At 36.1% G+C, this 25046-nt stretch overlaps 1 protein-coding gene across 1 annotated transcript; it reads left to right on the forward strand.

The window, feature by feature from the left end:
- The first annotated feature begins 215 nt into the window (after positions 1-215).
- Positions 216-25046, forward strand: RBPJ (recombination signal binding protein for immunoglobulin kappa J region). Its single transcript, XM_010086620.1, has 10 exons — positions 216-253; positions 3611-3706; positions 12156-12321; positions 13453-13627; positions 15160-15297; positions 15511-15623; positions 17803-17943; positions 22733-22888; positions 23643-23746; positions 24517-25046. Exons 2-10 carry the CDS (start codon positions 3618-3620, stop codon positions 24830-24832), a joined length of 1398 nt encoding a protein of 465 aa, XP_010084922.1. The 5' UTR covers positions 216-253; positions 3611-3617; the 3' UTR covers positions 24833-25046.

Raw genomic sequence — 25046 nt, forward strand, 5'->3', positions numbered from 1 at the left:
TCTAGTGTTCCAAATAAAAAAAAAAAAAGCTGTTGTGGGAAAAGCTGTTGCAAGGAGGTGGTTGATACTTTAATAGCAATCTATCTAAGAAATTACAAAGAAAAAACACCAAATTCCAATACATTTTCAAAAATTTTAAAGTTGGGATAGTATTTCACTGTAAAACTTTGACTAAATATTCGTGTTTTCAATTAGCAACTTCTTATTTTTTCAGGAAATTTGGAGAGCGACCTCAACCGAAACGGCTCACAAGGTAAAAATTTTAAAAATTATTTTTTTTAACAATTTTCTAGAGTTACCCGTTTCATTCTCAGAATGTTTTCCACATTAAATTGTGGCTTGCTAAGTTCTAGAATTTTCAATATCAAAACTTTTCAATCATTGTATGCAATCAGCGGTAGTAAAATTTTGAACAGTGAGTGGCTTGTTTTCAGTATGATACTCAAAATGCCTTTTTAGAAATGGTATTGACTTCACATATCAGTTATTGTAGATTTTTCAGTAGGGTGTGAAACTGCTTAGTTTTAAATCACCAGGAATGAGCCAGTTTTATTTTCTTGGGTAGAAGTGTCTTGTAAGGTCCCAAAATTCAGATATTATGTTACTGCTGTCATGCAGCAGGTAAGAGAAAAATGAACACAGTGCTGCCAAGGAGTGATCTTAACCACTTTTTGGTGAAACCTAAACAGCCGGAGATAGCATCATATAGTACCATCAAGTCAATCCATTCTGAAAAGTGTTTAGAGTGACTGGAGTGATTTCCTCCTGATCTACCGGAGAGGTCTTTATACTAGAAGCTGTTAAGTAGTCACCATGTTTTCAAACTGTTGTAACATGGTCTATGCAAATATTTATTGTTCTGTACCACAAACTGTGCTGGCTATAAGTAACTACTAAGTTTAAAATTCAGTTTGCTTGAAGTACAAAAGATGTGCAGTTTTTTTATAGTTTTGTGTGGTAATAGTGGTGTGTGAAGACATGGAAATCCATTGTCAGTCTGGCCTACTTCTGTTTTGAATAAAATTATGATGCCTTGTGTAAAGCACGGGGGCAGGGGGTATTTATATTTTGTATTGGCAGTATCTGTCTCATTGCATTTCTGGATAAGCTTCAGGTTAGCTTGTGTCATTGTTAAACTTCATTTCAATGCAAAATTGATCTATGCTCACTTAGAAGTAATTGAACAAACGTGGCTGTTTGCTGTTGGCCTACCTCTCTTCAGGGATATTTAAAGAACAAACTGTTTTCTATCCTGAGCGGTAACACCTGTTAGTATCGCCCTGACATTACTGTTAGAATTATTTTCTATGATTTAAAAAGAGCAAATAAAAATAATGGCTATTCGCTATAAAGTCTTTCAACAAAGTTTTCTATTAACTATGGTGAATCTAAACTTCCTGTGCAGGATTTTAGCTACTACTACATGTGCCGGATACTCTTTCCGGTCAGTACAGGGTAGGCATCTGGGAAAGCTTGTAAACCTTTTCTGTACTGATAGAGGCTGGAAACCAGTAACCTAACTTTTTTTCCTTTGAAGAGAAAAATGCTGAAATGGGAAAACCATCACACAAATTTGTGTGTGATTTGGTTATGTAATGCTAAAAAATGTATCTATAAACCCTCAAAGGCATTTAGTTCAATTATTGGAAAATTATTCTCTTTTAGTCCCCTTGTCTAATAATCTATCCATCATCATACAAGCTTCGTCAGAACAATACTACTTTGTTCATATTGTGCTAGTTGATTTTTAGATGTAAACTACAATAGTACTCACTTCGTGGGGAGTTTTAAGATTTGATTAAAAATGTCATGTTAGAATTGCAATGGTTATGTGTTTTCTTTATCAGTGGGAGGGGCTGGAGAAGAACATTCCTAGTTCTCCTAGGAGCTTGGATTGTACAGGTCTGCTGTAGCAACCAACCAGTAGAAAAGGCAGAATTTCTTCCTCATAAAATGCTAAAAAAAACTTTAGATAGCACCTAGCATTTTTGTGCGTGGGTTTCTGGTTTTTAGTGGGTTTTTTTAAATAGTAGTGATGTCAAAAGTTTTTAGTATGACAGATCTTCTTAATTTAGTATGACAGTACTCTGAATAGATTATTTCAGATTTTCTGATAAAACATTTTTAAACAACTTAAATGCAGCTAACATCTCATAATGAAATGTATAATAATAATTTCACAACGAATTATGTTTATGCTTTACAATATATTCTTAAACAATGATTGTATATAAAGTAACTGTGAGCTCTGAAACAGTTCTTCCATTTGCTTTATAGATAAACACCAGTTTTACCAATGTCAAATGTAAAGAAATGAAGTTAGTCCAAATTTAAAACACTAATTCAAGTATTTTCTCTGCTCTTATATCCTGCTATTTGCACAGAAGATCTAGCACACTGATCACTGTCTTATTCAGCCTTCAGAAACGCAAGAATTTACAAAACATCATTAGCAGAGCAGGATTGTTGCTGTTGTCCAACTGCCCCCACCCCCATCTACTTGCTTTACTCTGTGAAACTATTTGTGGGGATTTCTTTTGAAAAAAGTCTTGTCAACAAAATATTACTTTTTATCTTCCATCTTTTTTTACTGGAAGTGTTTGGTTTTCTGTATCTGTGCAAAGGGAATTCAACAGCTTGGTGCAGTTCACAAAACAAAACACCAAAAAAAAAAATCTCTCTTCTGTAGGGTTTCATCTGTTCATATAACTTCCTGTTAAATTCAGAATTCATTTCTCCAGTTGATGACTTTGAAGATGAGTGCATTGGTGGGCATTCAACCTGCAAAAGCTCCTCCAGGGACTTAAAAGTGTTCCTGTCAGCGCTGCAACACAGCTAAACCCTAGGGTGTTGAATTTGGCATGCTGCTTAATGAACAGTTAGATTATTATACATAAGAATGGTAGGGTGTGTTGGTCTCTTCTCTCAAGGAATTGCTGTTGGTGTATTTGAGGTAATTATAGCTTTTATGTGATGTCTGTCATTACAGTGATGAATGATAGAAATTCTGTAATTTTTTTTTTTTCACCTGATTGTATGCAGGAAGTAGAGGCTTTCTCTAGAAAGCTAGATGAAACAATAAGCTGAAAAAATTCTTTTTCTTAGTATCTTCACATCTTTATATAAAAGAAAACTTTTATATAAATGTTGTGTTGATTTAGTTAATATCTTAAACAAAATTTCAGAGCAGTTTGTCATTACCATGAAAGACTAAATTGGTTAAGGAGAAAATTGAATTAATAATGTGTTCTAATAAAATATTTGTGGCATGGTACTTTATAAATTTGGACTTTGAACATGGTATGGTGATTGGCGTTGATACGATTTTGCATCACAAGCATCTTTTTTCCTAGAAAATGTGGTAATTATAAATTACCAAAGACATCTACTGCTAGCATCATGCAAGGTAGTTGCTTCTTTTTGCTGTGTAATTGTCTTAAAACAAACTCATCTTGACCCTGTTAATGGTTGCCTTTTTTGAATTTCGTATATTTAATGGGGTGGTGTTTTGTTTTTTTTTTTTTTTTGTCCTAGAGTTGTCTTTGGATTATTATAATTATCAACAAAACCAAAAGAACTTTCGAAGCTCATTTTGTCTTCTAATTTTTAGGGAAGCAATGCGAAATTACCTAAAGGAGCGAGGTGATCAAACAGTGCTAATACTCCATGCAAAAGTTGCACAGAAATCGTATGGGAATGAAAAAAGGTAAGTCTATATTCTTTCCTGGCTTTTCTGTACAGCTCCCTGCTAGGGAAACAGTAGTGTGTAGTCTGGTGTGTAGTACATTGCAGAATTCCTCAGATTGCACTATAGTCTGAAGAAACATAAACCAAAATGTGTTGTCATAAGTCATTTAATTATCTAACAAATGCTCCAAGCCTATGACATTCAGTGTAGTGGTGCCTGTTTGTACCAACATGTTCTCTATTTGTGGGTGAAGTTTGTTCTTCCATTGAACTAAAATAGCTCTAATTTTAAACCTTCCATTTTAAATCTGGAGTAAACAAGGTGATTAATGGTGACTGTTTGTTGAGGAGTTTTTTCATGAGTAATTTCAAGTTAATATGAGAGGTAAATTGCTAGCCTCAGTAAGATATTTCTCTGAGTAAAGCTGTAATAGCTTTAAAGAGGATGACAAGTCAGTCATAACCATAATTATGATAAACATTCTCTCATAGAAATCAATATAGTACAAGTTATTATAACAGGTATTTTTCTAAGGGACAGAATCTACAGGAAGACATGATGATGCTTTTTAGGCAAAGGTGAATTTCCAGCAGTCTTCTCTGCGGTGGTTTTATTGCATGACTAGTAGAAGCGAAGAGGGTGGTCCTTCATACGCAGATTCCTAATCTTCTCATGATGAAATAGAATTTTCTTGAAGTATAAATTATACTTTTCTATCTTAAATTTAACTGAAATAAATGGAACAGTATTTGGTTAGTTTTCAGATACACTGTGCATTATTACTATTTGTTAACCACAAAAGATCATATATTCAGCACATTAATGGTTTTGAAGTTTTGACCTTTCTTTCACCACTGTTGTGCAAGTCCTGTTAAGTCATTATGTTTTTTAGTTTTATGAGATTTGAGATTTTAGTATATTAAGTATCAAAGTGTTAGAAAACATCAATGTTAGAATTAAGCCTGCAAAGTTCTCGGCTCATTGCTACCAATATAAATCACACTTGCTGATGTCTGTGAATCACAGAGACACAGACTATATTTTCAACTGTTCTTCAGTACTCTGTGACACAGTATTCTGTGTCTTTCAATATGCCTGTTTTTTTCTGTTAGCCAGTATCTCAAGTCCTTTCTTTTGGGCAATGTCCAGGTTCTGCGGCTCTATGGAATTGTTTACTCAAAGTGCTTTTTAGATTTTTCTGAAATTCTTGATGAGAATGAAATGAGAAGTCAGTGAAAGAGGAAGGAGGATGGGCACGGAAACAGACAAGTACACTGTGTATTTGCTATATAACTGTACAGCCTTCTTGCTCACTGCTGCACTTAAATGCAACAGGGTTGCAATGTAACTTTTAACCCTTTGCAGCAAACTTAACAGCTGGAAAGATTTATCATGACAATACAGGGACCTCTGATTGTATTGTCATTCAAGAGTTGCATAGTTAACTCATCACTGCAGATGAGTTAAGCATATTACTCCCAAAAAAATGAGGGGTGTGCCTGCAGATAGGAAAGTGACTTTCTAAACAGTGTGTCTGTAGCATCAGTCGGTTTGTTCTCCTGGGGCCAGAGCAGTTTGTGAGGGCAGGAACATTTTGCGAAGCTGTCCTGTGTATCATTATTTTGGAGAACAAATTGCATCAGAAGAAGGGAGAAAATAGGGATAAAAAAATAAAGAAAAACAAAAAGTAGAGAGATGTCATTTTGATTATTAGAAGTTCCATTACTGTTTGGAAAACTTACATAAGTGTTCTAAAAAATACAGGGCAAAGCTTCAAATTATTTGCTCACAGTTTCTGAAAGTTCCTGTGTGCGTTTCATAGCATTGCCATAAATTCCTATTGCCTTGAATATACCTCTATACTTCACTTGAATGCTGTTAAAGTCACTGTGGCACTTCTGTTACTAAGTACTGATAATGTTCGGTAAACTAGTCATTGATTTCTTGCTGCTTGAGAAGATTGCTAACTGGAATTAGGCATTCTTTTGCCACTTCAGATTTTGTGAGGTGCAGTTCAGTTGCCTGTATCAGTGCATTTGTTCATGAAAGGTATCTCAGATTCGCCTCGTTAAAATGGAAGCGTGTCAAGTGAGCATAGAGAGTTTCAGAGCTTTGCAGAAGATGACTAGGAATTAAAATGGTTGGATGGTTGTTATAAAATAGTATGATGGTGAAGTGATGGCCACTCTGGCATGGGTATGAAATCAAAATTTGGATTACATACTAAGATTTCATTTTTCAGTTTAAATATTTTAATTTTACTTATGTTTAATGCGCCATTTAGGCTGTGTCTGGTGTTGTTCTGGTAGTTTCCAGACTGTTAGCATCAGTTAATGATGTCCTGTTGTTATCAGTGTAAAGAAAACTGGTTACTGAATCCTTGGATCCATACGTGCTCTAAGGTCCTTAGTGAAACTCAATGATGAATTAGCTTTTTTTTTCTATTTTTTTTGAGTTTTTTTAGTTGCTTCTGTTTTATTCGTAGCAGAATGTACCCTTTGGTTCTTTATATTGCTGGACTGAGCAAAACTAGTAAAGGTTTAAGGCTACTTTGTGCAACTGGTCAATCAAGTTTTCACCATTTTTACATTAAATACCATTTCTGAAGTGAGTTGTTTTGCGTACATCTGCTTTATAGAGAGAAATGTATTTCATACCTGTTTTTATGGAGAAATTTCATGTTTTCTACAGGACTTCCTTATGGCATGGATATAATCTGGTTAATTTTTGATCCATAAAGAATAATTAAAACTTTAGCACAATAACTAACTTTCAGTGTTTTGATGAAGCTTAGTAGATGGTGAAATACTCTGTTGAAAACTCACTATAGAAGACATGGGTCTCGCCTAGAGTGGTCTTGTTTAAATGGGCCTCACTGAAATCCAATTCCAGGTTGCTGCCAGATGGATGGAGACTTTCTGGATTAATTTGAGTGCATTCTTGATATTTGTCCCTAAATAACAGTAATGAAAGGAGGCTTCTTTCTTTTTTTGATTGGAGTTGTCTTATTAGCCTTTGGGAAAACAAAGGTAATGTTGGTTAGTTTAACAAAGAAGCCTGGAGGTAAGAAGCTCAGGGATGGACTTTAGTTGAATTCAACACTTTTTGCTTAATGTTTCCTGTTGGATGGCTGTCATCTTTCAAAGGCATTCAGCTGATTGAGACTCGGGTGATGTTTAGTCCTGATGAGTGTGGGTGTTTGGCTTGTGCTTCTTGTATTGTTTCAATATTTACCATTCACTGAGACTTCTCTCCTCAGAGTCTGAACAGTGTGAACATTCAACAGTTTTGAAGTGTTTTGGATTCCAAGACATAGTTCGTCAAAGACTGTGAGCCAGATTGGTATTTATGGATTACATGCTGTTCTGAGTTTAAACACTATCACTACTGATTAGCCTGAGAAGGTCTAGCTGCATCTTGTTTTACAGCTGTTAGTGAAGCTGTAATTTCTGCTCAAATACTTCCCTTCACTGAACGGAATGTGCCTGCCCTCTGGTTAATAATCTTGTTATTGAGAGCAGAGCCTTTTCCAGGGCTTACCCCATGGCTCCACATCCTTACAACTCGAGCACCTAATGATTTTTCATTTGTTGGTTGTTATATTGAATTCTTTAGTGGATGTTGTTAGTTCTTTCAGCTCCTAAGATGGAAAGAAGACTGCCGAGTAGTTTCACACCCAGAGCAATGTGGGAAATTGACAAACACACCTCCTACCTAGACCAACTTGGAATTGACCAACAAGTACAAAGGAAAAAGTTCCCTGCTAGTGTCACCCAGAAAACCAGCTGGTAGACACCTCTAAATCCTCCTGAAGGCAAAGACTTCTGTAAGACGAACACAGGGATGACTTGGATGATTTGAAAAAGCAAACCTTTGTGAACAGAAGCCTGTGGTTTGAAAAGAGCATAGAGTGCGCCAGAACTAAGTAGCAATGACATGAACTGATTTTATTGTCCTTTCTAACCCTTGCTTCCTGGCAAGTTCAGTTAGCATAGCTTCACTACTTGAAGTACCATGTTTTCTTTCAGTATCAATTGGCCTGAAATGACTGAAGGAATATTGTTCTCTCCTTTGGTGATCGTCTGATTTAAAACAATACTTCAGGCAGTTCCGAAGACTCAACCTATTCTACTTTCAGTTTTTGCAGTCAAGACTCAGAAGCTACTAGAAATTATCTTGTTCTTCGCTTTAAGTAATTTGGAATAGAGGGGAGCATCCTTAGACAAATGTCAGCTTGGTTTTCTTTCTGTGGAGAAACATTCAGTTTTCAGTGGTCTGATGGAACAGATCTGTCGAACAGATGAGTAACAGCTTACTTCTTTTTGCTGTACTGAGTTACTGAGCCTGGAGTGTAACATGAGGTTGGTAGTACTGTGGTCTTTCCTCACTTGAGCATCGCATGAAATTGTACTGTAAGAAGGCACTATGTGGACACCCTTTACTTCGTGGGGATTGATCCTCTGACCTCTCCTGGCTAATATCAGTCCCAATGTCAGCTTCATTTAAGACTGCCTGTTGTTCTAATTACCTTGATCACAAATTCTTGGAATATGCATAGGAGGAGCATCACAGAGAGCCTCTTCTAAGAAACTAGGAGCCCACAAAAAAATGTTGTAGAGGTACATTAAATACATGAAATATTTTCAGAGACCTGGTATCCTAAAATATTATCCTTTGTATCTGCAGGTAGGAAGCACTGAATCTGCATCTTGTCATGCTGTTCTAACAAGTGTGGAATAGGTTTTGTCTAGGAAAGACATTCCTGGTTCTTATGCTTCCAGTAATGAAAGAGCTCACAGAGTTGACCCTTAACAGATCTCATCTGTTTTTCAGATCAAGTTGTTAGGTATTTACCTCACGGAAGACTGCTAATGGCATAGAGAAGAGATATTAAGAGAATATGTATAAATCCATTGAGGAAATTACATCCTACATGATTTTCCACCATTACTTCTTGTACTGAAAATTCTGAACAAGCTCAGAACCACCAACGTAATTTTGCTATAGGTCAGATTAATACTTCAGAAGAGTTTTTACCTCCTACTCAGTCTTACTTTAGTTTTGTGGTTAAAGAAAAAAGAGTGGTAGGCCCTATAAATCAAAGGTCAAAAGAAGAGTATTTTCATTTGTTCCACCAAACATTGTCCTACTTTATTTCCCATCAGTAATACTGGAAATTGTTACCTAAATTACTTTAATTATTTTGGGGAGGTGATTTTCTCTTTTCTTTATAGTTCTCTGAAAGCCAACCTCTCCCATAAACATTTTCATTCTTATTTACATCAGAAATGTTTTATTAATGAGAGAACCTGTTTCCAGCAGTGATATTATACATATCAAAGACACTTCCTTTAATTCTCTGAGAAAATTAGAAATATGAGGATACTCATGGTTTACTCACACTATATTGGATAGAAAATTTATAGTTAATCTCTTCTATACATGAGTTTCGGGGATTGTAAATATGATGTAAAAAGCCCCCAGACTGTACTTGACTGTATCTGAAGGGTCAGTAAGAGCCTGACACATAAGAAAACCCATTCAAGTTGTGAATATCCAGACTCCTGCTTCTTGTTTGGTAGTTTTAACCAAACTTAAAATTGTCTCAGCTTCAAAAGCTTCTTTGTTTGGTAGGTCATAGTTTTCCAAGGTTTTTCTCTGTGTTCTAATTTAAAAAGAGCACTTTAATTGTTGTGGCTTGTTTTCTCTTCATCAGTGGGTTTAAACCTGTATTTTATAGGTCTTCATTGCCATCTAGTGGCCATAGTTATTCAAAGGACTTGATTTAGAATAAAGCTGAAATGAAAAAGAATATGAAAACAGTTTGGTATTTTTTCCTTGTCTTCTAACTGGTAAGATAAATACAAAAAGAGTACATGAGGAAGAAAGGTAAATGTGTGATGTATGCTTTATGGCATTATACCTGCTTGGAATACAAGGGGTTTGGTTTATTTTTTGGGAACAGCTTATAATTGTTGAAAAGAAAATTAGTGGGATACATCCATTAACTCTGGAAGGATCTTGTATTCTCATTCCAGTTTGAGAGTTCAGAAGCTGACTATATATGTGGTGTGCTTTTTCTAGCAATCTGAGTTTGTTTCCAAAGGATCAGCTCTCGAATAAATGCATCTGTTACTTGAAGTTTCTTCCCAAAAAAATATAATTTCCTAACCTTGGAGTTAGTTCATAAACCCCCATTTGAAAAGTATTGTTCATAGAGGACCACCGTCATGTTTCTCCTGTCTGGGATGGCAAAGTGAAGGAGTCCTAAACAGTACTTTGGCATGGTCATTGTCCTCACTTGACCTCTTACCAGTCTAACAAAAATGTGACTCTTATCCTCTAGCTTCTTTCCAACCCGCAGACATATATTTGTGTATATCTCTATATTTTTTTTAAAATGTGATCAATTGTCTACAGTACAAATTTTCTCAATGTAATGCTAATACTGTTCTTTCTTACTTTGTTTTGGTTTTCTGTTTTCCTAAAACGTGCCAGAAGTTGCAGCAACCAGTAGATGAGCCTCAGAATAGATTTTTTTAACAGCGGTTATGGTATTTACATCTAGATGTGGGGTGATATAGGGCATATGAATTAGATTGGTCTTGTAGAAAGTACAAGTACATAAACCTTGTACTTTAATATGAATTTTCTGATCTTGCAATTGTCATTACACTGTCTCCCTCACAAACATAGGTCCTCTTAAGATCATTTTTCCTCTGGGGTAGAGAAGCATTTGAGGGAAGTTATGTCATGACATCTGTGCTGTTTGAAATAAATGCAGTTGAAAAATAGGAAATGCATTCCTGGTTTTAAGCTGAAAAATTTGTAGTAGGAAGGGGAGGATTTAACTGGCATGTAACAAACTCATGGTGTTCCCCTACTGCATGATTCAGTATGTTCATGAAGAAAGCTGTATCAGAGGTCAGGTAGAAGAAGAAAAGCAAAAGGCATAATAGCAAGCAAAAAGGGGATACACAGTGTGTGCTGTTTGATAGCATTTATCACTGCTTACTATTTCTATTCATGGTGATTTTCAAATTTCAGAACTTCTATTTGTACAGCAATAAAATTACAATAACTCTATCTAGTGTAAGATAACAGTAAATTTTAGTTTTATGATTAATGGCTGGGCTAGTGGAAGTATTCTCTTGTGCTGCTACTGTGAAAGTGTTAAACTACCTCAAAAACAAAATTTATTGTTGACAAGTTGACAGTTCCATCAGGAAACATCTGCCATGCAAATTGTCAAATTTCTGCCTGGTTCTCTGTGTTCTGCATTTTCAATTGGAAGAAAAAAAAAATCCAGAGCCTTCATATGACCCATAAGTAGCCCGAAGAATAGCATACAAAAAGTTAAAACTGATGCAATAAGCACATGAAAAAATATTAGTTGTTAAACTTGGAATAGTGTGCCTCTACAGGTGGCTTTCTGTTAATTCATAATTCATTATTTGTCAAAACTTCCATGCTTCAGAACAGTGTGAAGGCAATAAAAGGAGCAAATAATTGTTATGACAAGTCTTTGCTGAAATAGATTACCATAATGGAGGAAATATAGCATTTGTTTCTATTAGTTTAGAATTCTTAAGTTAAAAAGCAATCTGTGGGAGCAGTTTCACAAATTAATTTAATGAGCTTCTCAAGGATGCAGATCTTTTGATGTCACGTAGCAAGCTACTTTCTACAAATTCTCTTTTGTATGCGGTCTTTTTTCAAACGAGAGCACCATACTTCTGAAATATGTTCATAGATACTTAAGCTATATGCATATTGGTATATCATCAGTTCTTTTGTGTTTTAAAAAGAATGAAATTAAGTGACAATTTTTCACTGTGGATTTATTAGCAAGATATAAAGTTTGATTTTTTTTTTTCCTGCAGGTGGTAATTTTTGCTCATTATCATAACCACTAAGAAGTTTTGAATTGAGTAAAACTTGAAATTTGGTTGTTTGTTTCTCTAACAAATAATATACATAATTGGTATTCATTAACTTAAATTACCACACATCTTGGCATTTATTTGTATGGGTTCTTAATATTTACATTTTATTATGTGATTATAAACTCAAGGCTTTCATTTCATCTATTAAGAATTTCTGGTACTTAGAAAAGAATTCTATATCTGTTAAATAAAGGTAATTTTGATGAATAGGTGAGATGAAGTCTGTTAGACTTGATTTTCATACTAAAGCTGACTTCCACTAGTCGAGGCTTATATGGTGTTTAATACAAGTAATCCATTAATTCAGTTGTCCAAGACAAATTAAAAAAACAAAATCATACCGACCTACCTACCTGTGTAAGGTCAGAGTCATCTTTGGATTTCAGAAATGCCAAGTTGTGTATATAAATGTGAGTGCAAAGTACAAATGGGCTGAGAAAGCTTTGGGTACACAGTAGTTTCTGTCTCAAGAATTTTCTTGAAAGCTGTGTGTAATCTCATAATGCATTTTTAATTTTCAGGTTTTTTTGTCCTCCTCCATGTGTGTATCTTATGGGCAGTGGATGGAAGAAAAAAAAAGAGCAAATGGAGCGGGATGGTTGCACTGAGCAAGAGTCACAACCTTGCGCCTTCATTGGAATAGGAAACAGCGACCAAGAAATGCAGCAGCTGAACTTGGAAGGAAAGGTAGAAGAATTGTAGTAAACCCCTTGGATTACTGCAAAGGATGTTAATAGCTACATGGTGCATATGTCAGTGAATACCCTTGCTTATTTCTGATAACTTCTGTTACACTGTAGCAGACACTACATAAGTGGTTTTAAAAAATCCCTCAAAAATATGTGGGACAATTGAATAGGTGGATTTGGTTTGTGGGATCGTAGCAGGGTACTAACCTTTCATTTGTAGGTTGTTGATTCAGAGTCAGTAAACTGTTAGGTTATTTGGTAGGCAACAGTGGTTAACTGAAGTAAGGTTTCTGGCCCAAACTCCATGTCCCTCTCCCTGGCCTGAATGAATGGATAATCTCATCAAGGAAGTATCTTAACATCTGCTTGTAGAAGTGGTCTTTTAAGTCCCTTTGCATAAAAATACAATTAAAATATTATCTTAGTAAATTTAGTAGATTTTTTTTTTACAGTGACATAAATTCGTACAAGATCTTTTTGAAGATATTTGTGATGACTTAAACAGTTCGAATAGAGCTGGTAGCAAGTGAGTCCTCATTTTAGCTGGTTGTTTTATTAGGCAGTATTTTATAGCTACCTAGTATTTCCAGCACAGTCTACTTAGAAATGCTTCATATATTGCTGAATAGGAAATGAATAATTACAGTTCTTTTTGATTTTTTTTTTTAAGTTCCTGTTGTCACCTAGTGAAAGTAACTTTCTAGTGTTTCAAACTCCAATCATTTCTCGTCCTTTCAAGAAAAGTTTGGCTTAACACATTTTCTGCACAGGCAGACTCTTGTGCATGCCCAGTGTACTGCCTGTGTAGCCCTACTCAAATGTAATTTTTAGTAGTGCTCTTAACCACTCGGAGATGGCTTTGACACAGCTATAGTCTCTAATCGTCTGGTTTCAGGTCCTGGCAAGGGTCTTTAGAAAGATGCTAAAGTACTGAAGTCAGGTGCTAAACTTCATAAAGCTAAACAGTAGTCATAAAAGATATCCCAATGGAAGGGATGCAAAAAGCAGTTTTTGATCTGTTTTAGAAACTCTTGCATTGGTTTTCCTATTTTGTTCATAACTAAATATGCATAGTTTCTTGAACTGGATTTACTTGAAAGAAGAAACAGCAGTATGTTTTCACCTACAGAATTATTGCACTGCCAAAACATTATACATATCAGACTCAGACAAGAGAAAGCACTTCATGTTATCGGTAAAAATGTTCTATGGCAATAGTGATGACATCGGTGTGTTCCTCAGTAAACGGATCAAAGTCATCTCCAAGCCTTCTAAAAAGAAACAGTCACTGAAAAATGCAGACTGTAAGTATTTTACAGTTCTTTATGTAGCAATTCATTTTGCCTCCTACTAATTTTTTATTACGTATTCTGAGGTCTGACTACAAAGGAAATGCAATGAAATTTTCATTTTCTGTTTTTTTTTTTTCTGATATATTTCAGAACTGTACACATCAGTGTATTTTAAAGTATTCTAATATAGGTAGGTTACACTGTTGAGTTTTATGCAGTCACAGTTAATTATTTAGTAAATATAAAAGGTCTATGGAAAAAAACCTTTATTCTGAGGAGTGAATCCTTATAGACAAATGCATAAAGAATGGTCTACCTGAGCTTTCCAAGCTGTTGCGTCTCTTAAGCTACTATGATTTGTGCTTAGGATGTTTTGATCAGTGTAAAACAGATAGCTTTCAGATTGTGATAAATGAGTAGCATCATGTTATCCAAACTGCACTTCATCACATCACAGCCACCTTCTTACTGTCTCATGCCATTTTCATGTTGTTTTCATTTTTAATATGTTTTGCATGGTTCCTTTTAAGTAATTGGTTAAGAAATCTGCATGGTGATATTTCACCCAGATTTATTTGCTTACCGTGTTTTTCAGCTAAAGATATCTCCGGTGCTAATGTAATTGGGAGCATTTTTGCTTTTCCTCCAAAGATTTTGCCTGCATACCACTGGAGCACCTCAAGAGATACTCTTTTTTTTTGTTTGTTTGTTTTTCTCTTTCTCTTCACTAGTGCTTTAAAAGGCTCTTCCATCTGTGTTGGGCTGGAACCCATTCACCTATGGAATGTGGATCTCGGGGCCGCTAGCTTGCCACATGACTAAAGGCAATCTGTTGCTGTGCAGTTCACCCCCGTGGGCTCAGAGTATGCACTGTTGACTTTGTATTCAGACAGATAGTTTTGATGGACAGTGAATATGAACCAAGCATTCTTCAATAGTAAATATGAACCAAGTAGAAGAAACATGCCTATTTTGATGGCAAAATGCTAGTTGCTGATTTTTTTTAGGGGAGCAGACTTAGCATTTCTATCTCTTGAATTCTAAGTAAGTTCAGTTCTGAGAAAATTTCAAGTTGCATGGTTACAATTTTACATAGTTATGTCTGTCTTCCTGTCAATTGATTGTGATTTGTAAGAATTATTTTTCTTTATACTTAAAATATACTTCAAATGATCATTGAAAGTTGTCTGAGCATTTCACAAGGGCAAGCTAAAGCTTCTGCTCAAATAATCATTTGTTGGCGAACTGTGAACAGAAGGAGTTTTCAGCTGGCAAGCACTGGTTCATTTGGCTAAGTGGCAAAATTCTGTGAACTAGCATGCCTTTGGAGAACAGCCACTATGTATGTTATCCCACTTGTAATTTTGTGATTATTTTTGGTCTGTCACAAATATAAATATTTTCTAAATTAACCAATAGTTGAGAATTATTTATTGATTTCCAGTATTCATCAGTGTGTTTTACTGTATTTGTGACTTTTTGTTACTTTTCTATGTAGTAATGAAGTAATTCTATAATCTCAAGTCTGTATGTGTTCCTTGCAGTATGTATTGCGTCAGGGACAAAAGTGGCACTATTTAATAGACTTCGATCCCAAACAGTTAGCACCAGATATTTGCACGTAGAAGGTGGTAATTTCCATGCCAGTTCGCAACAGTGGGGAGCATTTTACATTCACCTCTGTAAGTAAAAATTAAGAAATGTATTTTTTCATCTCCCTCCCTCCATCCCCACAAAAAAAAGTCCTGCGTTTTTTCCTCCATATTAATTGCCCGTATGCAGATTTGTTTTGTTGCTGAGTGTATATTTCATGTAATAGTGTAATGTTAAATGTTCCTCTTATTGAGGAAAACAGTGGTTAAAACAAATAATGTAAAAATTCCTCTTTCATACAGTGGATGATGATGAATCGGAAGGAGAGGAATTCACAGTGAGAGACGGCTACATTCATTATGGGCAGACTGTCAAACTTGTATGCTCAGTTACTGGCATGGCACTCCCAAGACTGGTACAGTTTAATTTCTCCAATGCCGTAATGAATTTGTAGATGGCTACTTAGTGTAATTGCATAGTTGCGCTTGCATTGTTTAAAATTTTTGTCTTTGCGTGTTTCCTTTTGGTAATACATGCTTTATATGGAAAATGGCATTCATTTTAATGAAAGCATATTTTTAAATCTGCAAATTAATTCTGTAAGCAAGAACAACTTGTAAAATTAGCATAGGAAATTTTTCAGAATTCAAGCCTGCCAAAGTAAGTTAATCTGCAGCCTGTCCTTAAGAAAATGTCTATTTTAAAAACAGTAATGTAGGTCCAAGTGCAGCTGAGTACTTTAACTATTGATATTGACTAGATGAGTAAAGTCTTTGCAGCCAATAGGACTATTCCTGTTTTTTGAGTTCAGCACAGCTTTAAAAATGCTCTTCTGATTTGAATCTAAAAGCATTTCTGTGTACTTCTAAGGATACATAGTTATACCAATATCAGCTTGCAAAAGCATTTTGGACATTTATTAATACTGTCTGTTTTTAAATATGGAACATTGGAAATGCCTTTGGAATAACTTTTTTTAAAAAATACACAATTTCAGCTGTTGTCTTTGTCACAGATACAAAATTGATTATAACCAGCTAAGGTTTGAGAACAAAAAAAAAAAAAATATTGCAGGATACACAGTAATGGTTTTTATAAATAAATTCAAGTATAATTATAGATTTTGTCCCTCCTGTTTTATGCACTTGATGCCAGCCTAAAAGGAATTTTATGTAACTGGTAATAAACAGTGCTTCATATGAGATCTTCTGTGAAATTGTGGTTTGCCGGCCCAGTATGAACTTCGTACAAGGCTTTCCTAATTCCACTTTGAACTAGAAACAATTTATAGAATGCACCAACGTAAAACAAATTTTCCCTGCAGGCAGGTTTTTGTTCCCCTTCCCAGACTTATTTTACCAGGACTGTAATGAGAAATTCTCTCCCAATATCAAACTTAGCTAAAAAAGAAGATAGCCTGCTCAGAGTAAATGAGCATTTAAATATATCTCTTTTTTTTTTTTTTTTTTTCATCACATGATTTGACAGAAGAATTCAGACCTGGGTACTATCAATATGGTTCAGTACACATGGAATTCAGTAAGAGGTTCTCACTCTATCTGTGGGCTTCACATTAATATTTTCCTATTCCTGAAAGGAGATGCCACCTTTTATGATTCCAGAAACCTTTTTTGTAGCTAGAAATAGATTAGAACAAATTAGGCTAAAGGTTCCTGTTTTGTTTGCTATCCGGAACATTTTTCATGCTGCCTTACAAACTTGATTGAAGGTGATGCGATTAAAAGGTAACTTACATTTTATAGGTTAGTGCAAAGAACTTTGAAGAAACAAGTTAACCTTGAAACTTGTATTGCTAATAATGCCATTTGTTATCATTAGAAATCCCAGAGGACATGTTTGGCTTTCTGATTTTCGGCTTAGAAATCTTCAAGCACCTTGGTTGCTGCTTCTGCTGATGTTGCATAAAATGAAGTATTAAACTTTTTGTAGAAGTTGAGTTAAAATTCCAAGCTACAGATTTCCACTGTCTGTAAGGGAATAACTTTTTCAATATTTAAAAATAAATTTTAAAATAAATTAGCAAAACGGCTCTGAATTAAGTCAGCAGATATTTTTGTACTGAACTGCCAGATGTAAGGAACAATTGTTCTTTGCAGTTGTCTTTAAGTAATGTTTAATGGCCAACTATTGTTAAGATATGCTGTTATTGTTGTGTTTGCAAAACTGTACTTAAGGACATCTCAATACATTTACCACTGAGTATAGTTGGATGCTATCAATGGTGGAAGCTTCATAGAAGTCTCTTAATACTTGACCTACTGTTCTTTTGTACCAGGAAATGGAGCAAAAGTAGATTTTGCTGAAGCCTCAAGTTTTTGCCCCACTCTTATAGCAAAAAGGATAAAATACATACGCATGCAGTGCCTTGAAGCTCTAGTACTGAGTGTCACTTCAATGTTGTGTTGTTGTTTCAAAAACATTGAGAATTATGAATCTAGTGTTGGTATTAAAACAGGAGGGATGGAAATATAAAAATTACCTTTGACGTCCTTTACTAACAATATATATGTCATCTCCAATGTAATGAAGTACAGAAATTGTCCTAAATATATATGTACAATTTTCATTCACAGATAATTCGAAAAGTGGATAAACAAACAGCGTTATTGGATGCAGATGATCCAGTATCGCAGCTCCATAAATGTGCATTTTACCTTAAAGACACTGAGAGAATGTATTTGTGCCTTTCCCAGGAGAGAATAATCCAATTTCAAGTGAGTTATTTAAAAGTATTTCAATAGATGAGAAGTGTGGTTGTGAAGTTTTCCCAAATATTCCCAAAATATGTATCAATGCCAGTTTTGCAGTTGGTTTTGAATGTGAGTCTAATATTCTGTTTTGAAAAGACAGGGGATGGAAAGCAACAAACTTTATCTGTCCCTTTCCAAATCTCTTTTTTTCTTTCCCCATAAGCTTCTTCCATGTCTGTCTAGACAATTAATTCTATTTTCTCCAATGGAAGAGGTGGTAACAAACTGGGAACTTGTGCATGCAGTCATGATACTGTGGCTTAACATGTTGATGTATGGCAGTGGAGTTACACCACTTGTGTGTCTGTTTCTAGATTACAGCAAATAGGAGACAATACAGTTCATGAGTCTTATTCATGATGAACTTTGCTGAGTAGCACTTTCTTCCTCTTGACTAAGAGCATAAACATAGACAGTCATAGCAGTTGACCACAGTAATTTGTAAGCCACAGAAATGTGATTTGTCTGTAAAGACCGCAGCTGTCTCAGTCTTGAAGTATTTGTTTCTCCAGCAGGTGGAGAAAAGTATCCCTAGCAACTTACTGTAACAGGAATGAACCCCTAGGGAGAGCTGTAAAAAAAAAAATTTACAGTGTACAATTGTTCTGACAGCTAATACAATATGCTAACAAATTGTGGTTTTGGTCTTACATATATGTTAGCATGCTTTTAGCAGACCTTCAGCATGGTAATTCCCATCAGAGTAGCAGGACTGACCAAGTTCAGGCCTACATAAGTATTGCAGTTTTCTTTAAGCGTGAAGGGCAGCTCAAATAGCAAGGGGTATTGAGAGATAATGCTGTGCTCCAGGAAGATGGGCACACTGGAGAAAGACTTGGGACTTCCTTAGGAGAACAGCTGCAGCTTCTTGGGTAAGAAAGATAGAGGTAGGTAAGAGGGGTGCTAACTTTTTAAAGATTTCCCTTAGTTTAAGGCAAGGGACAAGAAGGATGGGCAAAGGGTTAGTTGACTTCTATCCTCAATTGGAACAATGGAAAGAGAATATGAGAAGCTTTGTTTATATTTCAGGAAATATATTCATGACTTGTGGCTCAGAAGGGAACAGATCTTTTGGTTCTACTCACAGCACATAGCAAAGATATGTATATCAATATACTTTCTGTAAAGGAGAATGAACCTTCATCAAGAAGAGAAAGCTATGAAATGGGTATTGTCATAACTCAGGATGAGCCTTGCTATTTGATCTTTCTCCAAGTAAGGGAGGGCTGAATGAAGAAGCAACTCCTGCTTCTCTGATGGCTGCCTTAGTTCAACATCCTGGAATTGCCTGTGTGGATACCAGGACATCCTACCACTCTTCAGTTTCTGCAGCACTCATCAATCTGACAAGAGCTCTGAACTTCCCACGTGGACAGGGCTTAGATAAAAGAACAACCCTCTATTCTGAATTCTTTTAGTGGAATAGGTACCTGCTGCTTCTCCTTGTTGAATAAAATTTGTTAACTTGCATGTGGACTGTTATCACTCTGTGTGTAAGTGAAGTCATGATGAAAGATAAACTCTTTCTGACAGTGGCAGGAGAGAAATCCCATTTTATCCATTTTTTTACTTATGGACCAGAAGACCAAGACCAGAGAAACGAGCATATATAGCTTCTTTCACCTGCCTGCTCTTAAGGATTTGCTGTTGAATACAGCTCCTGTAGGGGGAATCTAGACAGACAGTAGTCACTGTAAAAAAAAAAAAAAAAGAAAAAACATGTCACCCCAAAGTAAATTTGGGTTTTTTTTAAGTCTCTCTTGGGTGAATGGAAATAGCCCATTATAAAGATCTTGGAGGCTTAAAGCGGAGAGGCTGTAACAAGTCAGCATGAACCTACAAAAACCTTGAAATTCAGTTGCTGAAGTACCAGACAGATCTCTCTTTAAAAATGTCCATGTATTCCAGAGAATACAGAAAGAATATAAATAATGCCTTACTGGATCAGAGCATAGTCCGTATCTAACAGCAGCAATAGGAGGTGGTCCTTACAGAAGGCAGACAGACCTCATTACTTACTATATGTGGTCCAATGCAGTTGTACTCTGCCAGCATCCACACTTCTTGTATTAAGGGCTGTTAAAGGCTGCATCCCTGACTCTGTCTTTTGTTATAATTTTGTAGATCTATAGTCCATCAGTTTGATTCCTTTTGAGTGTGCTGATGATCTCTATTTCTGCAGTATTTTGTGGCAGAAAGTTCGAGGTTTCCTGTCCTCTGTGTAGTACACTTTTGCTGTGTTTGTTTTGAATGATCTAATAGTTTCACTAAGTGATTCCTGGTTACAGTTTTGCAGGATTTAGTGAGCAACAGTTCTGCATTCACCTTACCCATCAACATCTTGATTTCTTCTCTCCATATTGGAAAGTCAGTCTTTTCAGTTTCTTCTCATAAGGTCAGCAGCATCTTGGTGATTGTAGTTGCCACTTCCATACCTTCACTTTTTTCACCTTGGCTTTCATAGATGAGGAGACCAGAACTGCATACAGTATTCCAGAATTGGGTGAAGAAGGGATTTACACTGGCAAAATAATACCTGCTACCTTGTTCTCAATATTTTTTTCTGAGGGTGTCCAACATTCTGTTGCCACTTGCAGCTGCCACTGCACATTGAGCTGGTGATTTCAGAAAACTGTCAGTGGTGACTCCGGGATCCTGATTTGTAACTACTCGTTCAGTATATTATGGGGATCATTTACAGAATTTTTCTTTAGAAACCTCACTTTTATCTAAATTGAGGCTCATTACCAATTTTTGGCTTCTGTGTTCATTTTCATGTCCTTCTGGACATAAAATCCTTGCAATTTTAGCAGTATTTAACTACCTGGAAAACTTAGGATCATGCAGAAATTTGAAGACTTGACTTTACCAGCACACTGGTGAGGACATTGAATAAAACTGGTCATGGCACCAGTGTCATGGAGGGGACGGGGCTGTTGGCTTTTGTGCGTTTTGAAAGGAGAATGACTGTTAAGGTCTACCTTTTGCTTTGTGCTTTCCTTTAATTAGCTTTCTGTTAAGCCCCCCTCCCCAACTTTTTCTAACCCTTATAAATTAATTTATTTAATATCCATTAATATAGAACTTTCTTAAGGGTTTTTTGGGGGGCAGGGGTTAGTGGTGTTTGTTTTTTTTTTAAACCCAGATATATTCCTTGGATTCCTATTGCCTGTGTCCTTGCTGTGTTTACAAGTTCTTGGGGAATTCTGTCCTTTATCCGTTAATCTTGTGTAATTGTTTGTTTCCCATCCTGTTTCCATGTGAAGCCAGTCAATAAATGACGTAATAGCATGGTTTTAAGGCATTTCAATCTTCCAGTGACACCTGTTGAGAAAGTTTAGTTATAAAAGGAAAAGAAGGAAGGGGGAAAAAATACCTGAAGGTAAACTGCTGTATTTGGAAGTGATGTGGAGGAATGTTTCTCTAGAAGAGGAATTATAATCTTTCAAGGATTTCTGTGAGAAGGAGCAGGACTTTCAGAACAAATCCTGTGGCATTTGCCTTCCACTTTGTGTCAGGGATTTAGCAGATCTGAAGAAGCCAGTCCAGGATCTTGTATAGAGTCTTTCATTTTTGATATCCATGGTTTTATATGTCATGAGTTGAAGTATGTTAGTCCATGCCAACAGGAATTGTAGTAAACCTGTAGGAAAAATGTCATGCATTGAAATAGTATATAGCAGTTTCTCTTTTGGAGTTGGGCTAGTAATTTAGAAGCTCCATATGTTTCTAATAAAAATGTCAATTGGATCTTGAGCTTGGAAAGGTCTGTAGTTACTACCCTTGTTGCACACTTCCCTTCAGTCCTTTCTTACATGATCGTATCAGAATGAAGAATGCATATGAGAATGCGGCTTTCATCTTAACTTCCTTTCATCTGAGCTGGTAAATTCATACTAATTGAAGTTTAACAATTTTGAAGAGTAAAGGTTATGACTACATACCTAGATCTCATTAAACTTAATAGAAGTAAACAGAATAAAAGTAGAATTTTTGAGTCCTATCTCTTCTGTGCCTGTGTTTTACCTATATACAATTTCCTTATTGGTTGCTAGATGATGGAGTTGTTCAGAGAGGTTTTTGTTGCCATAAAAATAGTTTTCAATGTATTTCTATCTGTGTATATATGTATGTTTACTAATTTAGTAAATATTTAATAATATTTACAAGGAGACAGTGAAAGCTTTTTGACTAATTTTCAAGGTGGTTGTTTCAGCTTCTCTCCCATGTCTTTGTGCAAACACTGAAAGTAAGCTTGTATATTCCATCACTTTGTGGATGGTGAAGAACTCTAAAAAAGAAAAAAAAATCTTGGCTAAATGTAAATTGTAACTAAAGAAAAGTATTCCACTTCAGTCTGTAGCTGTTTCAGTCACTTAATTATAATTGCATTAGTAAAACAAGATCTATTTTAGAGTAGCTACTTCTAGTTGCTGTAGTGTGTTGGTTAATGGCTGTTGAATAATGTTAAAACTCTGAAAGCTGAACTAAAGTAAAACTCCAAAATACACAGAAGGTTGGAGAGGTGACAGTATCATAGGTGAGAGTTACAGTCTTCTGAGAAGTTTTAGTTTTCTGCTAGTTTTGCTGAAATGTGTGCCGCTGTTTCTCTAGGGACATTTAGTTGGAGGAAAAATATAAGGAAACATGTTTTTGAAATAATAGACATTGTTACTTGCTGAGTTGGTTTTTAGCTCTGTGACTTGGCGAATGAGTCTACGGGTCAGATTTAAAACTTTTATTTCTTTCTAAGGCCACTCCGTGCCCAAAAGAACCAAATAAAGAAATGATTAATGATGGAGCTTCTTGGACAATCATTAGCACAGATAAAGCAGAATACACATTTTATGAGGGGATGGGACCGGTCCATGCTCCAGTAACACCTGTGCCTGTTGTAGAAAGTCTCCAAGTAAGTTTTCTTTTTTTTTTAAATAAACTTCTATGTGAGATTACTTGTGTCATACTGATTTAACCTTCATGGTGCCTTTGTGGAATACTGTAGGAAAACATTCTTACTAGCTTTATAAATAGGAACATTACTTTGTGTTGAAATAATTTTTCTTACCTACATTTCAGAATACATGAGCCTATCCATCCCAGGAATATTAATATTGTTCTATACATTAAGAATTTTATTTCTTAAAATACTATGGTAGTGATATCCTTAGGACTTCTACTTCTGTTTTATTATTTAGAAATTGATTTTGGCTCTTTTAAAACAGCCAATTATAGAGCAAAGAAAGCCACACTGGAATCTTATTAAGAAAATCAGCATTCTGCTGTGGAAGAACCTGAAGCTCTCATTCATTCTCACATTCTCTGAAAGATTCTTGATTCTTTGTTCTTTGTTTTCAAAGGTTTGTTAACTTCTCTTCTAAGTGGCCACCATCAAAACTTAGAAGTTCCTTCAGTATTTCAAATTAATTGGCAGTATCTTTTTGATGTGTTCCTTCCTTATGGTTCAGTTATGTAGGTGTGTTTCTTTCAGGATTATCCAGCTACCAGAAGCAGCACTGTTTACAATTCTTGTATCCATGTGAAGAATATTTTTCTGTGGTGGTTTTTTTTTTTTTTTTTTTTTTTCTTGCCTGAAGGGGGTGTTTGTTTTTATTAATAATTTATTTTGTGGATTTTCTTCTTTTTTCTATTCACTCGCTTTCCAGTTGAACGGTGGTGGGGATGTAGCAATGTTGGAACTTACAGGACAGAACTTCACTCCAAATTTACGTGTTTGGTTTGGGGATGTGGAAGCTGAAACCATGTACAGGTACAGTATTCCTACTACTTTTATGCTGGATGCTTTGTGTATACTTTCTGCCCTGCAGAAAGGAATCTGGGAGTGCTGGTTGACAGTAGGCTTACCATGAGTCAGCAGCGTGCCCTAGCAGCCAAGAGGGCAAACTGCATCCAGGTGGTCAAAAGAGGTGGTTGTCCCGCTGTATTTGTTTGTATATATTGATGCAGCCTCACCTTGAGTACTCTGTGCAGTTCTGGGCTCCACAATTTCAGAAAGATGTTAAGGTACTTGCGTGTGTTCAGAAGAGGGCAACAAAACTGGTGAAAGGGCTGGAAGGCATGTCCTGTGAGGAGTGGCTAAGGACTCTGGGCTTGTCTAGTTTGGAGAGTGGGAGGCTGAGGGGTGACCTCATTGCTCTCTACAGCTTCCTGGGAGGCGAAATGGAGAGGGTGATGCCAATCTCTTCTTCCTGGTATTGTGTGCCAGGACACACGGGAATGGTTCAGAGCTTCATCAGGGGAGGTTCAGACTGGACAGTAGGAAACATTTTTTTACTGAGCAGGCAGTCAAACATTGCAACAGGCTTCCTAGAGAGATGGTTGATGTCCCGTGCCTGTCAGTGTTTAAGAGGCATTTGAACAATGCCCTTAATAATGTGCTTTAATTTTTGGTCAGCCCTGAAGTGGTCAGACAGTTGGACTAGATGATCGTTGTAGGCCCCTTCCAACTGAACTGTTCTGTTCTATTGTGTTCTTTAAGCTTGAGTTTTATTATGCTCGGTTGACTCTCTTGTTTTGCAGATGTGCAGAGAGCATGCTATGTGTTGTTCCAGACATTTCTGCATTTCGAGAGGGTTGGAGGTGGGTCCGTCAGCCAGTCCAGGTTCCAGTAACTTTGGTCCGTAACGATGGCATAATTTACTCCACCAGCCTTACCTTCACATACACACCGGAACCAGGGCCACGACCACACTGCAGTGCTGCTGGAGCAATCCTCAGAGCCAACTCAAGCCTCATGGCTTCCAGTGAAACAAATACAAACAGTGAGGGAAGTTACACAAACGTCAGCACAAATCCAACCAATGTCACATCATCTACAGCAACTGTAGTTTCCTAACTACTGTTGTTTGTCTGGACTTTAACTGACTTTTAAGTGCTACAAGTTCAAGAGAACTGAACAATTTTTGTGGTTTCATGGGAAAACACCTTTCTGTTTTAGCTGATATTATTTGAACCTTGTTACCTGCAAGTGCTGATCTTAAATATCGAAGCCACAATAAAAAAAAAAAAAATCTGAAACATAAGAACTTTATTGAAAATCTATTTTTCAG

Source organism: Pterocles gutturalis, unplaced genomic scaffold (assembly GCF_000699245.1).
Source record: "Pterocles gutturalis isolate BGI_N339 unplaced genomic scaffold, ASM69924v1 scaffold13306, whole genome shotgun sequence".
NCBI lineage: Eukaryota > Metazoa > Chordata > Aves > Pterocliformes > Pteroclidae > Pterocles > Pterocles gutturalis.

What these genes read in the sequence shown, in the direction of transcription:
- RBPJ (XM_010086620.1), top strand. Translation starts at nt 3,618, where the DNA reads ATGCGAAATTACCTAAAGGAGCGAGGTGATCAAACAGTGCTAATACTC. An exon ending in TCGTATGGGAATGAAAAAAG is followed by an intron (nt 3,707 to 12,155) that starts GTAAGTCTATAT and finishes TTTAATTTTCAG; the next exon opens with GTTTTTTTGTCCTCCTCCAT. An exon ending in AGAGAATAATCCAATTTCAA is followed by an intron (nt 17,944 to 22,732) that starts GTGAGTTATTTA and finishes TTTCTTTCTAAG; the next exon opens with GCCACTCCGTGCCCAAAAGA.